At 44.2% G+C, this 16198-nt stretch overlaps 5 protein-coding genes and 1 long non-coding RNA gene across 13 annotated transcripts in view; 4 read left to right on the top strand and 2 right to left on the bottom strand.

Annotated features, from left to right (window-relative positions):
• Positions 1–28: 28 nt before the first annotated feature.
• On the bottom strand, positions 29–1803 carry LOC120458829 (serpin B3). 4 transcript variants are annotated; one of them, XM_044006919.1, is made up of 4 exons: positions 1125–1309; positions 841–1059; positions 637–778; positions 29–471 (listed from the first exon to the last, which is right to left on the bottom strand). In XM_044006919.1, exons 1-4 carry the CDS (start codon positions 1161–1163, stop codon positions 332–334), a joined length of 540 nt encoding a protein of 179 aa, XP_043862854.1. In that variant the 5' UTR covers positions 1164–1309; the 3' UTR covers positions 29–331. The 4 variants fall into 4 exon arrangements, with proteins under 4 accessions (XP_043862854.1, XP_039502587.1, XP_043862852.1 ...); XM_039646653.2 differs by having other exon boundaries at positions 34–471; positions 841–1798; XM_044006917.1 differs by having other exon boundaries at positions 331–481; positions 841–1800.
• Positions 1804–1934: 131 nt separating this feature from the next.
• LOC120458828 (serine protease inhibitor 42Dd) lies at positions 1935–3850 on the top strand. 4 transcript variants are annotated; one of them, XM_039646649.2, is made up of 4 exons: positions 1935–2081; positions 2488–3369; positions 3444–3585; positions 3654–3850. In XM_039646649.2, exons 2-4 carry the CDS (start codon positions 2494–2496, stop codon positions 3839–3841), a joined length of 1206 nt encoding a protein of 401 aa, XP_039502583.1. In that variant the 5' UTR covers positions 1935–2081; positions 2488–2493; the 3' UTR covers positions 3842–3850. The 4 variants fall into 4 exon arrangements, with proteins under 4 accessions (XP_039502583.1, XP_039502584.1, XP_039502585.1 ...); XM_039646650.2 differs by lacking the exon at positions 1935–2081 and adding an exon at positions 2214–2346; XM_039646651.2 differs by lacking the exon at positions 1935–2081 and adding an exon at positions 2230–2350.
• Positions 3851–3937: 87 nt separating this feature from the next.
• On the top strand, positions 3938–5614 carry LOC120458830 (serine protease inhibitor 42Dd). Its single transcript, XM_039646654.1, has 4 exons — positions 3938–4072; positions 4327–5177; positions 5236–5377; positions 5468–5614. The coding sequence occupies exons 1-4, from the start codon at positions 4060–4062 to the stop codon at positions 5584–5586; spliced, it is 1125 nt and encodes a 374-aa protein (XP_039502588.1). The 5' UTR covers positions 3938–4059; the 3' UTR covers positions 5587–5614.
• A 981-nt stretch (positions 5615–6595) lies between these two features.
• LOC120458726 (serine protease inhibitor 42Dd) lies at positions 6596–9370 on the top strand. Of its 2 annotated transcripts, XM_039646476.1 has the most exons (4): positions 6596–6706; positions 7550–8474; positions 8971–9112; positions 9171–9370. In XM_039646476.1, exons 2-4 carry the CDS (start codon positions 7587–7589, stop codon positions 9299–9301), a joined length of 1161 nt encoding a protein of 386 aa, XP_039502410.1. In that variant the 5' UTR covers positions 6596–6706; positions 7550–7586; the 3' UTR covers positions 9302–9370. The 2 variants fall into 2 exon arrangements, with proteins under 2 accessions (XP_039502410.1, XP_043862851.1); XM_044006916.1 differs by lacking the exon at positions 6596–6706 and having other exon boundaries at positions 7516–8474.
• Positions 8872–9307, bottom strand: LOC120458727. Its single transcript, XR_005617216.2, has 2 exons — positions 9166–9307; positions 8872–9110 (listed from the first exon to the last, which is right to left on the bottom strand). It is a non-coding gene; the product is annotated as an uncharacterized LOC120458727 (long non-coding RNA).
• Positions 9371–12701: 3331 nt separating the features above from the next.
• LOC120458525 (GTP-binding protein Di-Ras2) overlaps positions 12702–16198 on the top strand; it is a 29552-nt gene continuing 26055 nt past the window's right edge. The window contains exon 1 of the mRNA XM_039646199.2: positions 12702–12941. The gene's annotated coding sequence lies outside the window, so the exon portion shown is untranslated. The remainder of the gene's footprint in view (positions 12942–16198) is intronic.

The raw sequence follows: 16198 nt of genomic DNA on the forward strand, positions 1-16198 counted from the left end.
CTATGCCCTTATCAGCCAAAGCTCAGCTTGAGCTTGTCATTATCTGCGACAATAATGGGATTTTTTCAGTTCACTGATAACAGAGGAGAGCTGAAACTGAAATCATTTCTATCTAAATTTGTTTACTACAATTTGTCGAAGTCTGTGAGAGTCACAGAATCTGTGAGTCAATACAATCATTTAAGCCCCTGCACTTACACACCTTACTTGTAGGCTCTCAGTTTATTTATTGCTAAGTATTGAATTTTATTAAAGAAATTTCTTACATATAAAGATATTTTAGGAGCGTGCATCCGTTTCTTTAGGTACATGCGTTACATGTTAGGAGTTCTCAATCTGCAGTGACAAAGTGACCGGCAAATAGAAGACCATGGGTGTTGTCATTGATAGCATAGAAGAAAGGTCTATTAGCGTGAAATGCCTTTGGAGGACGCAGGGGTGCAGGCATGCTTCTAAATGTGGCAGCCACAGCTGACAAGATCTTTGAATTAGTTAATTAGAATATATTCATATTTGAGTAAAATTAAGACTTGTTAGCAAATGGTATGGTACTCGTAGGAAAATGTACAGATCAGGGGTATCAAGTTGCCAAATGTAGAGCTCTTGTTTCACTCAAATATGATCATGATCACTCACCCGTCGCGGCTGCAGCTTTAGTGCCAACTTCGTTAACCTCGATAAATGCTTTGTGGACGATCTTGGAGACACATAGGCTTTCCTGGGACTTGAGCATTCCGCCAAGTTCGGCCTGACCACTAAACATACGCTTCATGCCCATCTGTGATATATAAATAAAATGTATAATACTCAAAAATTGATAACAAATCCATTTCAGCTAACCTGAATAAAGACCTGGGATAGTTCTTGCTGAAACTCGGCTGTAAAGCTAGGAATCTTCACATCAACTTTCTCCAGATTCATGGCCGATGACAATGCCTCTAGAGAGATATCAGTAAGCTGCTTTTCCAGGCGCGTGAGACTCGACTTCTCATCCGGAAGTATAACGATCATAGCCATATTACATGCACTATAATTCATTCTGAGGGCAGTGGCTTCCAACTTGGGAAGCACGGCAAAAAGAAAGTTCTCGCACACGTGCATCATTCTCACTCTAGTAGGCTTACCCGATCCAAAGAATTCCTCTTCTCGGGTGTCTTTTTCATTAAATGTGATTGCCCATTTTCCTTTGAAGTGAATAGCGTTTACTAGACATAGCCGCGCGTCCTTGGCTAGAACATTTGGACCGATAATGTCCTTGATTAGGTTGTTGGTCTGAGACTCTACCCAGTGGTTGATTATGCTGGCAGCCTGCTCGCTACTAAAGTCAATCTCCATTGGTTTTGAGCGGAATTTCTGCTCTAGAATGCGGCCAAACTGCTCGTCAACTTGAAGACCCTTCATAACATAAAGGCCGTTTACCATTTTAAGGACCCGGCACTGTTTATAGGACTTGAGGAGGACACCAAAGGCTTCAGCTACTTCCTGAACTTCTCGCCCACCGAATCCTAGCCCCTCGTCCATCTCCTTGGCTGTAGCCGATCCCTCCGAAGTTCCCATTCGCAGCATGGCCGCAGAGGTCTGGATGGACAACGGGGAGTAGATGATGTTCAGGCCAGGATTTGCCCGGCACAAATGCTCGTGCAGACGAAGTGCGAAGTGCTCCAAGCCCTGTGTGAACTCCACATCTTTCATGGTGAAGGAAGCAGGTAATATCGAAAGTCATTGGGAAGTGGTTCTGCGATAGAAGAGTCAGAGTGTACTCATTTTTCGGAAGCATATAAAGTAGATATTCCGATATTATTTTACTTACTAACAGTTTGAGCACTTATTTTAATAAGAAGCTAGATGAGTTATCAACCTGTCCAAGGAAACTACTGTTCCAGCGGGCTAGTCAGCTAGCTCTCTCAGTGGAGAGCGCTTCCCACTTCAGACTCTCTTGGAATTTATCTAATCGAGGTGCAGTTCGTTCAGTTCTGACTCACAGCGTATTCCGGCGTTAGTCGAATCCGCGCAGTCTGACAGAAACCACGCTCTTACTCCGGCTGCCTTCCGATTGCCTCCGTGAGAGTGTTTTTTCCGGTGTAAGTTATCAGCGCAAATAGCTTATCAGTGCGTGTAGAGAAATAATATTCATAGTTCCTAAAATAATTCAAAATCTCTCTTGGTAGGCTATGTTACGCTAATCTAAATATGCAGTAATTCACATAGGCTACAGTATTGTTTAAATTTAAATATACTCATTAACAATCTTATTTATTTTTAAATTGCAATCACCACGTTTGCTATAAAGCAATTAGTTATGACGAAAGCAAGTACATACTAGGTGCCGCATTGACTCTATAAAAAGAAGGATAGTAAATTATATTTATTACTTTGACGTGGATATAGTCACCTAGTAGCAGTTGTAATTTAATACGTCATTCAAAAATTTTCGATTTATAGTTTAATTAACATAGGCAATGTTGAAACATTTATTTCTATACGCAGATCGATATGAGTGAACCGCAAGATGGCAGAAATCAGTTTGCCCAAAAGCTGATAGATATCATTACCAAGGAGGCCGTGCAAAAGAGCAAAGATCCCCACATCAACACAATTTTCTCACCAGCATCCGTCCAGAGTTCACTGACCTTGGCATTTATGGGGGCAACCGGATCTACGGCAGAGGAGCTGAGGAATGGACTTCTGCTTGGCCCAGGAGACCGCCATCACATAGCCCTGAACTTCGGAGAGTTCTGGCGCACGAACTGCAACTACGGCGAAAGGGGGCCCGTGTTGAAGTCCGTGAACCGATTGTACGTCAACGAATCCTTGGAATTGCTTACAGAGTTCAACGAGATTGCCATGGACTTCTTCCAGTCGAAGGCAGAGGCGACTAGGTTCGCTGATTCGGAGGCAGCTACGCAGCTGATCAACGACTGGGTGGAACAGGAGACGGAGCACAAGATTACCAACCTGCTTCAATCAGACGCCGTGAACAACGAGACGAGCGCCTTGCTAATCAACGTCTTGTATTTTAAGGGAAAGTGGCAGAAACCCTTTATGCCGGAAGCCACTTCGATTGATCACTTCCACATAGACCGGGACACTCACGTGGAGGTGAATATGATGTACCAGGAGGACAAGTTCAGGTTCGCCGAACTGCCACAGCTGAAGGCTCGGGCTGTGCAACTGCCCTATGAATACTCAAACATTCACATGCTAATCCTGCTGCCCAACGAAGTAACCGGTCTGCAGGAGTTGGAGCGGCAGCTCAAGAACTTGGACCTAGCCGATATTGATGCCGCTCTCACTTTGCAGGATGTGGAGATCTTCCTGCCAAGGATGTGCGTGGAGTACGACGTGGACCTCAAGCAGGTGCTTACTCAGGTAGGTGTTACAAGTAACCGGTAGTAGTGGCTTTTTTTTTAATAATAATCTGATATCTAATACTTATACAACAGCTGGGAATTGTGGAAGTCTTCAGCGATAAGGCCAAACTAGATGGGCTCTTCACCTCGCGAAGCGGCCAAAAGATCTCGGCGGCAAGGCACCGCGGCTACATCGACGTAAATGAGGCAGGGTCGGAGGCAGCAGCAGTCAGTTGTAAGTGAAATCAGTTGCATGCAACGTGCACATACGAACCTAGCACTAACACTGATTCCCACACTCAGTCATGAAGATAGTGCCAATGATGCTCAACATGAATACGAAGCTCTTCAAGGCAGATCACCCGTTCGTGTTTTATATACGAAACCCGCAGGCCGTCTTCTTCGCCGGCCGATTCTCGAACCCCAAGTCTGGATCAGGAGAGCAGGGCTTGTCCAGGGAAGGTTCCGATGCCAGCATGTACAATGTCTAGGAGCAGCAGTGAGACCAAATGGAACTCAGCTATGAAATCCCACTAAACCTCATTGGATTTCAATCGGAGAGAGCTGTGTGCGCAGTTCTCAGTAGCGTAATAAAGGTTTGCCAGTAGGTACACATATGTGATCAGTGCATATATGAGCTCGTCTTGGCACTCAGAGCTCAGTTTACAGCGATACTTATCACGGGTAGGAGTTCGTTGTACACGGTCAAATGTATTACTTGTGTAAGTGGCGAACGCTTCTAGCCAGTGAAAATACTAGGCAATAAATTACTTATAACAAATTATGTTTTAAGTTTTTGTATTAGTCGTATAAAATAATAAAACATTATGATGTAACTTTCAATTTGCAAGAACTATCAGCTTTCGTTGAATTCGATCTGCTTTAATCTGTAGAAGTACAAAATATCACACTAAATATGCATGAACTGAATTTCCGATCGCTGAAACCGAATTGATAATTAGTTTCCCCACAACAGGCCTTCTCCTGTGGGTTACTACTGCAGCATGTCAATCCTCCAAAGAGATCTATCAGCTACTTTCCAAGGCCCATACAAATCAGAACCTTGTCGCCTCGCCCGTCTCCATAGAGACCATCCTTAGCATGGTCTTCATGGGCGCAGGAGGATCTACTGCCCAGGAGCTGCAGAGCGCCTTGAGGCTGCCATCGTTGGACAAGCAGGCGACGGCCGCCAAGTACGGTGCTCTCCTCAACGATCTCGATCTCCAGGGACAGAAGGAGGGACCAATACTAAAGCTGGCCAATCGCATCTACGTCAACAACCAGTACAGCCTGAATCCAAACTACAACCTAGCTGTGAGGGATCCCTTCAAGTCCGAGGCGGAGTTGATCAGTCTGGCCAATGGCCCTCTGGCGGCCCAGAGCATCAACCAGTGGGTGCTGGACCAGACCAGTGGTAAGATCAAGGACATGATCGACCCCGGCAGCATGACCTCCGATGTGAAGGCCGTGCTGGTGAACGCCATTTACTTTAAGGGCCAGTGGGCGTCGAAGTTCAACCCCGCTAGAACTAGAGCCTCCACCTTCCAAGTAACTGCGAACAAGAGCGTGCCCGTCCAGATGATGGCGCAAATGGGAACATTCAGAGCCAACTACTTCCGCGACCTGGATGCGCAAGTCATCGAGCTTCCGTATCTCAACTCCAACCTGTCCATGACCATCTTTCTGCCCCGAGAAGTGGAGGGCTTGAGCGCCCTGGAAGAGAAGATCGTTGGCTTCGCCAGACCGCTGGATGCGAAGGAGGTGTATCTGAAGTTGCCTAGGTTCAAAATCGAATTTCGTGATGAGCTCAAAGAGACCTTGGAGAAGGTAAGATTCCGCCACGAAATACCCGGTTGTACCACTTTAAAGCTCGATTCTATTTCAGCTGGGCATCCGAGAGCTGTTCACCGACAAGTCCGACTTGAGCGGCTTGCTTGCAGATAAGTCTGGAGGCAAAGTCAGTCAAGTGTCGCACAAGGCGTTTCTGGAGGTGAACGAGGAGGGCGCAGAGGCCGCAGGTGCCACATGTAAGTACAGCGCTATCACTACTATCAGCGATGAATGTGGACTCCTTCTATATATACATATGTATACTCACTGTTCACAATAATCCCCAGCTGTGGCCGTCACAAATCGAGCGGGATTCTCTACGTTCCTCGTGGCCGATCATCCCTTTGCCTTCGTCATTCGCGATGCAAACACCATATACTTCCAGGGCCGTCTTGTAAGCCCTTGAATAAATGAAAATTATTTAAACTTGAAAACATTGTTTATAACATCCCAAACGGAATCTTATATATTATGGATTACTGTTGAAGGGCACTATGAGAGTGTGCGATGGAGACATAAGGCGATATGTACACGAACAAATCAGGTTGTCTGATCCTAACAAACTATAGAACTATCTTCAAGTCTTTTTAATACAAAACATATTTTTAGTGTCCAGGTAAAATCAATAAACAGTTAAATTTCCTCATAGCCGACGATACCCATGAAGGTAGAGGCTTGCATATCGTTGAAATGGCAATTCGAAACACTATTCACGCTTTCTAAACTTATTATGTCTATATACTGCATATAGAAAACAAGTGAGCACGTGCTCCTCGCATACTTAACAGGTAGGAGCCAGTACAAAGTCTGGCTAGATAGTCTATCGTCTATTGATCCTGATCGAGAATATATATACATACTTCATAGTTGTAAGTCAATTAAGGTTTTCTTCTCCCTTGTTTTCCTTAATAAATAATTAATATTGTTATACAAAAGACTAAAACAGGTCAACTAGACATAATTAATAAATATTTCAGATGAAAGCCTTAGCTAAACACTGTAAATACCTAATTATACCATTAGCTTTAATGAAATGTACATATATATATAAGGGATAAAGCACAAATAAATAAATAAATAAATAATATACATACTTCATATGGTCGGAAACGCTTCCTTTTGCGTGTTTCATAGATTTCAACGAATCTAGTTTATATACAAAACCTATATTCGAAAAACCTGGCCGTTATAGAAGGCTTATCAAACGCCAAACTTAAAATGTACTTCAATGCAGAAGTAAGAATTCTTTCCTTACTTGTCTTCTTTTGTAGCGGTAAAGAAAATATGATCTTTGGATATATAGTAATCTAAAAATTTATTTGCATACCTATGTTCATATGTATGGGGTTATTCAACTCAAAAAAAATTCCCCACAGAGTGCGGTTGTAGGGCCCGAAAAAAAAGTCAGTTCTCAGTTCAACGCAGAAGCCCTCGCACAGTCTTTTAATACGTGAACGGCTTATGTATTCATTGAAATTGGTGCTTCACATAATTAAGAACAAGCCAATCCTCTACAGATAATTAAGGTAATACGGTTAACACATTAAATTGCTGATCTAGTATACATACTTAGAAATCAATTTTTTCACTTTCGATGTGATTTCCGGAGAGAGAAGTATTTCTGTTTGTAAACAAAATGACATCACTGTTATTAAATGTCAACAACTGCACATCTAAGAGAGCAAAGTAAAGAGAACTGAAGTGTTTTCTCTTAATATAATTCCCAATTTTGATGATTTGAGTCACGAACTAGGAAAATGGAACTACAAACGACAGCTACCAAATGAAGACTAAAAAGTGTCTTTTCACTACATATATAAACTACTTATATAATATAAACTAGTTATACTTATAAATGTCTATTATTATAGAAAAGCCGCTCTTTTAAATTTTTAAATTAACCACTCACAAGGTGTTAGGGAATAATTGGAATAATTGGAATAATTGAACATTATTGAGGTATTAGGTTAGTAAGCAAATAGAAACCCGAGATAATATTTAGATAGGAGTCTTTGTTTCCGTACCACCATTCAATTTATTAATCTGTTTTTTCCCTTTTTAAGATTCAAAAATCTGTGCACTCTTTTGATTGTTCATTAGAATCCTAAATAGCAAAATCGTGGGAAGTTTCATCTTTTCCAAAAACCAGTTGTGGTATGGTGGTATTACGGGAGAACGAAGAAACATAACCAGAGAACCAGTCTAAGTCCCGAAACAGTTTAAATTCAAAGTAAAAACCTTAACTGGTTCAATCAATCTATGGTTCCTAATCATGTCAGTAGGGAAGACGCTTGCACAAGCTCTCCGCACACGATTTATTGACCTACTGGTCACTTTTGGTCTTTCCATGTACACATCCTCCAATCAAGGTCATCACTTCTGCAGCTCCAGGTCTTGATTCTGGACATGGCGAACAGTCTTAACTACTCCAAAGGTCCCGCAGGCGAGGCTAAATTTGCCTTGCAGCTGTTTGGCCAACTGGCCAAGTCCGAGTCCGACCGGAACATCGTCCTCTCTCCATCGTCCATCCGCACGGGCTTGGTACTAGCCTACCTGGGCGCCGAGGGCAGCACTGCCGACGAGTTGAAACTGGGATTGGGCCTGGAAGGAGCTGGTAAGAATGAGGTAGCTGAGAAATTGGCCCAGCTCTTGGCTAAAGGACTGTTGGAAGAGACGAGTGGGGACAAGGTCGGGCCTAAATTGAAATACGCCAATCGGATTTTCGTGGCCCAGAGGTTCCAGCTGGCCCAGGCCTACCAGGATTTGGTGAGCAAACACTTCGCATCAGCTGCAGAGAATGTGAACTTTACGCAAAGTGCGGACACAGCCAAGCGCATCAACTCCTGGGTGGAGGAGCAGACCCATCAGCAGATCAAGGACCTCATTGGTCCGGACTCAGTGGACGCGGATACTGCGGCCATCCTGGTCAATGCCATCTACTTCAAGGCCGACTGGCAAACCAGCTTTCCCGACTACGCAACTTACGCTAGTGACTTTGTCAACCACGGAGGACGAAAGGTCAGCGTGGACACCATGTCCCAGGAGGGTTACTTCAGGTTCGGCGAACTGCCCGAGTTGGCGGCCAAGGCCTTGGAACTGAGCTACACAGGCACAGATATCGTTTTCCTGATCATTCTGCCCCAGGAGGAGCAGGGCTTGGCCTTCATCGAGGATAAACTAATGGACATGGACCTGAATGAAATTAGCTCCCAATTGAGCAGGCGAAAGGTTCGCGTGCAGTTGCCCAAATTCAAATTCGAGTTCCATGTACCTCTGCAGGCGGCGCTGGAGGAGGTGAGTCCTTAAGCCTAAGTTACCTAGATACAAGAGTGAAGACCCAATGGTAGTTACCAATTACTAGTAGCGAATGACCGAGAGGCTATGAAGTTTTATAACTCGATGTATTGAAATACATTGGAATGATTCATTTGGCATATCTCCTGTATTGTATAGTAAAGTCCTCAGCGTATAGTAGATTCGCTGAAAAATGATTATTAAATGAAAAGTATGAAAAGTATGAAAAGTAAAATTATATATATAATGGATCTGTATAGCTAGCCGAGTGGATCCAGCCATGTTTGTCCGCCTGTCTGGCCCTTTGAACTTTGAAGCTCGTGAAAAAGTTGGGATGAAGCATGCAGACTTCATTTTCAAAATGTTATCACTTTTACCCCCACAATATTTGATTATATTAAAATTTTCGGAGTACATTTATCTTGCCAATACCTACTAATACGCCTATGAAGTATGTATATATATTCTTGAGCATTCTTAATTTTGACTCTTTCAGTTGGGCATCAGGAAACTTTTCTCTCCTGGAGCAAACCTCAGCAGCCTTCTCCGGGAATCGGAACCCCTGCACATCTCGGAGGTGAAGCACAAGGCGGTTATTGAGATTACCGAAAAGGGAACCTCTGCCAGTGGAGCGACCTGTAAGACTGTGCATAAAAATAACTGCAAACATTCCTAATTACCTGTGATTCACTCTAGATGTCAATGCTGCGGTGGAGTCTCTTTTGATTGGAGAGCAAGTATTTGAGTTCACCGCGGATCATCCCTTCTTCTTCGCCATCAAGGATGCTGAAAACACCTTATTCCTGGGCCACGTCAGTCAGCTGTGATTCGGAGAATCCCAGAATCCCAACATGATGTTTTGTCCGCATCCAATAAATGCCAGTTTTGTATGTCAAGTGCACAAGTACGGACAGGTATATCAACCTGGTTGCTTGATTAGTTTTGGGTTGCGTAATGCTTTTGGCCTTCCCGTTTGCTGCTTCTGTAATTAGAGCCATCCGAGCCGACGTTGATAGTTTATTAAGAGGATTTGGCCCGTTCAGCCTCCGATCCTGGCCGAGTGCCAGGCTCTTTGACAGTCCTGTATCGGCCTCCTGTGTGTGTGTGTGTGTGTGTGTGTGTGCGCAGGAGTAATAAATCAAAGTTGGTATAGCTATCAATCCATGACACAGCGGCTCACAAAAAGAGTCAAGAACGAAGGCGAACTGCGCTGGGGAAGAAGTGGCAATTTGAATGCCAGTAGTGAGTGGCCAAAGTCCAAGCACACAAGCACACAAGGACCTGTGGACTGGTGGACTGGTGGACTGGTGGACTGTTGGACTCATGGACACGCACATGGCCAAAAGTCAACAACTGTGTTGGCAATTTGCTGCAATCATCCAGTAACACATCCCCCCCCAATCTTCCTCAACCTTTCTCGTCCTTCCTGCCATCGCACTCCCATTTCCCAGGAGCCGATGTTTATGAGTGCAGCTAAATTGTTGTTCTCTGTGTTTCGCTCGCTTTTTCCTGCAGCATTTTGCTGCTTTTCGACGAGGATTTTCCAAATCCTTGACCGCTGACGGCGCTCGCATAAGTGCTTTACACAGCACCACAGAAGCCACCACCATAGGACTCCTCCTCTTGTGGCAGATACTCGTATTTGCATATTTTCACACAGGTGTAAATTAAATTTGACAAATTTTTTGCGGCCTCAGAGCGCGTCCTTGTGATTTCCTGCCGCCCGGCCAGCAATTTTAAAAACGTTTTGTGACATTTACATACCTTTCGAGGCCTGGTCATTATTCAGGTTTATTGTTTTCGCAACGTTGCAGTTGCGAATGGGAAACAATTAGAGCGGGACTTACGCACGTGTAAAACATTTTAATTAAATCCGTGCCGACATGCCGCTTGGTTTTCCACTTGATTCCTGGAAATTCTGTTACACTTTCGAAGGTTATGTTGTGCTTTCCGTTTTTATACTGCGCTAATTGGTGGCCGAGGTGGTGCTGAAACTTTGACTCCGTTGTCACGGGCGACGCTCAAGTTTCCGTCAGAAAATTGAAATTGAAATTGAAATGACAACACAACAGTAGCTGTAGCGTCAGGAGGCAGGCATCAACCGCATTGGGAGGAAAGGATTGCAAAGGATTGCATCTCGCGCACCTGAAAATGGGAGTTTGGCGACAAGTGCCAAGCACCAAGTTGAGCTGTGGGCAGGTGGGCGATGTTTGGGATGGGTGTGGAGACCATCCCCAGGTGTCCTTTTGATACTCCTGCTGCTGACATCTCTGCATCATTTTTACCAAGTTGACAGGGAACGCTTGATTTGCTCGCTACTCACGAGTGTGGGGCAATTTAGTCACTATTATTAACCCATTCCAGCTGCAGCAATCAATACTTAGTAGTTCTTAGTTATTTTCCATGCACTATGAACTATGGTCTTGCATTGTTCAATATAATCTGCTTTTAAAACCTAAACAAGAATGAACATTTTCCAGTAACCGAATTTAAGACTTGTTTACAGGAGCAGAATTCAGGTTGAAAGTATGTACAATGAACAAGCATTATTCATAAATAAATATTTATTAAATTAATACTGTGTGAAAGTTTGTTTGGTTCGAGTCAAATTGAAATAGTTTAAAAATGTATACACACTTGAATGCTTGGTAACAGAGATCAAATAAAAGTGGTCACCATTATGTTTCCGAGAACGTAACTTTTGTGAACTATTGTGACTCTCAAAAGTTGTGCGGCAATGTGTGTGCATTTAAAGCTTCCAGTTTCCAGCTGTCTGTGGCAACTACACGGAGGAGCAACTCCGCAGGTGGCTGGGTCGAAACGATTACTCGTTCTGCAACAGGGAACAGACAATTGTGGAGGCAAATTGTAATTGTAACTCTCATTTATGTGCGTCTGACAAGTTTGGTAATTAAGGAATTATGTCATGCGCACGTTTGCCATTCAGAAGGTCCCTCTTAGTAACTGGCTGTGTGAGGTGGAGGGTTGTTGATTGCATTGGCTACAATGGTTACCTTGGCTTTCCTCTGTCACATTCTGTGTCCCGAATATTGCATTTTTGCAATTGGCATTTAATTTTGAAATCTGCTAAGTTGAGCATTGTGTTTATGCACGCTGCACTCCCATTGTTGCATTATTGGAGTTCAAGGCAGGCTGGTAGAGACTTTAGGTGACCTTGAACACCCAAGGTGTTCCAAACTTGAAACTGGCTACCGCAAGATAATGAAATAATGAAATACGCTCCAATGAGGACTGGGAACACGTCAGAAGGACTCAAGAGCGTCACACATACAGCAGATGCTAATAGGCGTAACAGTGCAAATCAGATTAATGAATAATTGGAACATGCCTCCTGGTCTGTCTCGTTTCCCGTGGCCAAAGGACAAGTCCATCCGGATATGCCTCTTTTCTTTGCCAGTGTGTGAGTACCAGCTCAGGGCGATGGAAAGTGCAAAAGTTTGCTAGCACTTTGAATTTAATACATGCTATTGAATATCGTAGAGTGGGGCGTAAACAAGGTTTGGCCGACAATTATCGAGCATACGCCCCGTGGGCCGCCACGGCGTCCTGTTTGTCTTTTGGCAGCTTGTGGGCTCTGTGGGTAATTAACATTTGTACGTCAATATTTGCAGTGGTAGCCGTTGGCATCTAAATGAAAATCTACACGTGACATGAGATGCTATTTGCCTCTCATTAGATTTAATTACCAATTCACGTGGCTGTCAAAACAATTGGGCTTTTAGTGTTGTATGCTCTGCGAGATATGATAAACATTTGGTCAGAGTCATGTTGCTGTATCGAAAATCTGAATCAAAGTTTAGTGAACGGAAAGTTTTGGTTGGGACATAGCTGCCAATCCCATAATAACGAACTTGGGGTCGTCTGCTCAAAATTGAACTGTCACAGGTATTATTACCAACTGACCGCAGTTGACAATGCCGCAGGAGCGAGCGAGCCTTACATCCTATCAAACAGGTTCGAGGGGCAACCCATCGACTGACTGACACTGAAAGCTCGGGTTCGGAACACAGCTATTGGCAGCAAGGAAGTCAGCTTTGTTTTGCCGACGCCTGCGTCCTGATCCGCTGTGGCACTTGCTTGTTTGCAACCACAACCTGCAACACGTTGTGTTTTGAATGCTTTGGCGGCAAACACTCGTGGCCTGTTGGCTGAATATAAAAGCGAAGTTCCATGCTGGCAGCCAAACAGTTCCCTGCTTGACAGCAACCCACGCGCTCCTCCGTGGAAACCCAGAGACTTTCGACACTGGATTAAAACTTTGAATGAGGTCTTAGAAGCAACCGATGCTCCTGTAGTCCTAGTCCGTCGGTCGGTCGGTGGTGGTGTTCAGAGTATCTGTGGCTTTGTGTGCGGGTGATTCTCCGAAACATAAATCAAAAATTTAATCGCCAAATTGCAGTTTCCCATAGTTTCGTCGCTATTTCCGGTTAATTAAGTGTACGCCAGGTAAGCCCGCCTTGCACTGTGCACTGTGTCCCAATCCCTGTGACCTATTAAGGTCTGGTCACTCGGAATGCCTGCATCCTGGTGCCCAAGTAACTCCTCGACTTTATGGCCGCATTAAGGCATATACATGGTCAGAAAAGCAAAGCACGTGCTGAGTGTAAGTGCAAAAGTAACGACTTTAAAGTGCCTGCCAACGGGACAAGTTACGATTATGGCGAAAAATTCAAATTTCTCGCATCCTGACCCACAGATGGGTAGGTAGGACCCATCGCCATCCAGCCCTAGGTGGGTTTTTGATATCCAATTTTAACGGCAGCATTCGCTGGCATAATAAAAATTTATCGCAAGCGCATTAAATTTGTAGCCGCCGCAAGTTTTCTCCGTTCCCTTCCTTTGCTTAATCGACATGTAGAGACAAAGAGTCTTCGCAGCAGTTAACATGTCTAAGTAAGCTCTAAGTTGCCCTCAGATCTGCCTTTTGTGTGTCCCGGACGGAGGAGACTGGGCGGATGGGAGCCATGTCATGTTGTGCATTTTTATTACCATTACACAGCTCACACATGGCAGGAAGTGCTGGCTGGATGGCGGGATGGGTTGCAATCATCCCCTAGGAACCCCTAGAAAATCCCCCGTGCGGCTCCGTCATAAATTCTAAATTTGACAAATACATAAAATTGGAAGGGGGATTTCATGGGAAGCTCAATCCATTTGTGCACTGGTTTTGTGGATCTATAATCGGATTTAACATGTTTTTCATCCCAAACGAAAAGGGCTCTATTGCACACTATTTCGATATTGATAGACTTGGACTCCATTGCATGTGCCACCAATTCCGTGCTAAAATGTTGTAGCTTTTTGGTTTGCACCTGGAAAGTTATACCTTTTAAGCCGATGAGAGTTCAAAATCTACTCATTTATAGGTTTTTACATTCCCTCGTGATGTATCGAAGTTTTGTGGCAAATTCAGTACTTCCGTTTCTGAGTTATTGAGTTTTTTTGGTTTCAGTCAGAGATACCACCATTAGAGATACCACCATTGCCAAGGAACGCTCCACCTTCCATCGCCATCTTAGTACTAGGACGTACTAGGAACCCACGTCGCAAAACACAGCATTCAATTTGGACATATTGCCTACGCTTACAGCTCTCTTTCATCAAATTCATTCGCCTAATTGTATTTTTGCGATTGTTTTTCCAAGTATTTCTTTCTTGAGATGAAAAGTCAACAGACAGTCGGCGAAAAAGGTTGCTTTATTTCGGATTTTTCAACAACATGAGCGTACTCGGTAATCGGAAACCGCAACTGTTTGCTTAACTCCCTCCGAGGAGATTGCATAATTAATTTCACATAAAGCCCAGCCGAGTTTAACTTCTTAAAGCCGTTCTTTGGGGGGGGGGAGCAGCTCCTAGGTGACGCGGCTGCTCCCTCACATTCACCTGTCGCCTTCATCCCCTAATGTATGTACTCGTACACAGTCGCTTGTAAATGCTTGTGCTCCATATGTTCATGCTAGATTAAACGGTTTTCCTGCCAAACTGCGCATGGGAATAAAACACACGCGCGCACAGCTATGCAGATGGCCCCGTAGGTATGCCAGCTTTTTTTTATTGTATCTTAAGCTGAGCCGGCTTCGCAGCCTCGCAGCTCCTTGGGGACCAGACTCGGGGACAAGGCACACTATATCATAATGGAGTCTAGACCGGATGCCTGAAGTGCGATGGCATTTACCATAGTTTGCATTTCTACGCGCCCTGTGCTTCTGGGCTTCTTGTCGCATCGAGTTCGTATTAAAGTCAGGCCTTCTGAGTGAGGTTCATTAATCCCACCGCATTCACAGTCGCCTGTCATGGACAAGAGAGCCCGAGAGGCTCTGCTTGTCTCTGAAGGCTATTAATTATATGCGACTCATTTAATTGATAAACTTAATGCCGGTGGACATTTTGCTCTTCACATACAGTGCTCTGGATGTTGCAGCTGACACCTTCAAGAACGAGCCATTTGCTGTGCCTGAGTGTGTACTTCGAATCACTCATACGCACTGTGGTATGCAATGGCTTATCCCTGAGAACTCCGGCAGCTGGCGTGAATTGCAATCCGTATGCAAAGCGCAAATTGAAAATGCACACGTGAGCATATACGGGGGATTGGCGGCACCCAAAGTGGGAACCAAAGTGGCAACTAAATGCTTTCGAAATGGCAAAACTGCACGTCTTTAAAATTGTTTTTGTTCTTGCCTTGCTTTTGTATTAAAATTAAAAGCACATAAAAGGTTCAAAGCTTCCACTTGGCCTGACAACCGTCCTTTATCGTTCAGCACAGAAGAGAACATAACAGGATGGAAAAGAACACGACCTGACCCCCTATGTGCGACGAGTTCGTGTTTCCGCCCTAATGCCTCCATTTCCACTTATTTTAATAGTTCTTGCTCTTTTCCGGACGCCACTTGTGGGCCTCTTTTCCGCCAATGGCTTCATTGAAATTTGGGCACACACACGGAATACTTGTGGGTGAGCGGAGTCTTGTTGCGACCGCATTTGATTAAAGTGCTGGACCATGTTTGTTGTCCTCCACTCTCCGGCCATGTGATTACCATCTGGGGATGGGAATGTGTGTTTGGGTTTGTGCTGATTTTACGGTCCGGCGGATTTCACTCTTCTGGCTTTTCTTTTTTTGGCTTTATTGAAATTTTATTGTACATAATTGTCTCGATGAGCGAGAGATGCAGCACGTTTGATTCTCCTTAATGACCATTAAATGCTTGCCAAGTTCAGCCAAAGCAAACATGAATAGCATTATATTAAAAGCAATTTGAACTTTTAAGACAAATGCCCATTTTGCGCAGTGGCACGTTTCTCAACTACATTTTATAATGGATGAGCGGAAAGTATGCCAAATGCGCCTTGTCACGGCGTCCCTGTACATCCATGCAGCACAATTTGCAGTAATTGCACAGCGATTCAAGACACCGCTCGTGGAAAATGTTAAAATGTTTCCCTTCAAACAGGAAATTAATCTAGGACAGCGCAGCCCACGGACTGACGAACACGGCTCGGAGGACCAAAGTGGGCAGTGGGGAGCTGTTATGGCTCTTTGCGCTGCAACCTAATTAACGTGAACAACTCAGTCACATTAACAATGCATACTCACGTTGAAATTGTTTATAATTTGATAACACGCCTGAGTGAGCAGGGCGGTGGCTGCTCCAAGTTTGCACTCCATCAAGTGGAAAATCAAAACTAAAGACAAGGAGAATGAG

The sequence above is a fragment of the Drosophila santomea genome, chromosome 2L, assembly GCF_016746245.2.
Source record: "Drosophila santomea strain STO CAGO 1482 chromosome 2L, Prin_Dsan_1.1, whole genome shotgun sequence".
Classification (NCBI taxonomy): Eukaryota; Metazoa; Arthropoda; class Insecta; order Diptera; family Drosophilidae; genus Drosophila; species Drosophila santomea.

Bases quoted from the DNA above. Each gene is read 5' to 3' on its own strand.
- LOC120458829 (XM_039646653.2), bottom strand. From the start codon at position 1,692: ATGAAAGATGTGGAGTTCACACAGGGCTTGGAGCACTTCGCACTTCGT. The intron at 779-840 runs GTTAGCTGAAAT...TATATATCACAG, and splicing joins TATCCCAGGTCTTTATTCAG to ATGGGCATGAAGCGTATGTT. The intron at 472-636 runs GTGAGTGATCAT...AGATCTTGTCAG, and splicing joins TAAAGCTGCAGCCGCGACGG to CTGTGGCTGCCACATTTAGA.
- LOC120458828 (XM_039646649.2), top strand. From the start codon at position 2,494: ATGAGTGAACCGCAAGATGGCAGAAATCAGTTTGCCCAAAAGCTGATA. The intron at 3,370-3,443 runs GTAGGTGTTACA...CTTATACAACAG, and splicing joins TCAAGCAGGTGCTTACTCAG to CTGGGAATTGTGGAAGTCTT. The intron at 3,586-3,653 runs GTAAGTGAAATC...TCCCACACTCAG, and splicing joins GGAGGCAGCAGCAGTCAGTT to TCATGAAGATAGTGCCAATG.
- LOC120458830 (XM_039646654.1), top strand. The intron at 5,178-5,235 runs GTAAGATTCCGC...ATTCTATTTCAG, and splicing joins TCAAAGAGACCTTGGAGAAG to CTGGGCATCCGAGAGCTGTT. The intron at 5,378-5,467 runs GTAAGTACAGCG...AATAATCCCCAG, and splicing joins AGAGGCCGCAGGTGCCACAT to CTGTGGCCGTCACAAATCGA.
- LOC120458726 (XM_039646476.1), top strand. From the start codon at position 7,587: ATGGCGAACAGTCTTAACTACTCCAAAGGTCCCGCAGGCGAGGCTAAA. The intron at 8,475-8,970 runs GTGAGTCCTTAA...TGACTCTTTCAG, and splicing joins TGCAGGCGGCGCTGGAGGAG to TTGGGCATCAGGAAACTTTT. The intron at 9,113-9,170 runs GTAAGACTGTGC...GATTCACTCTAG, and splicing joins CTCTGCCAGTGGAGCGACCT to ATGTCAATGCTGCGGTGGAG.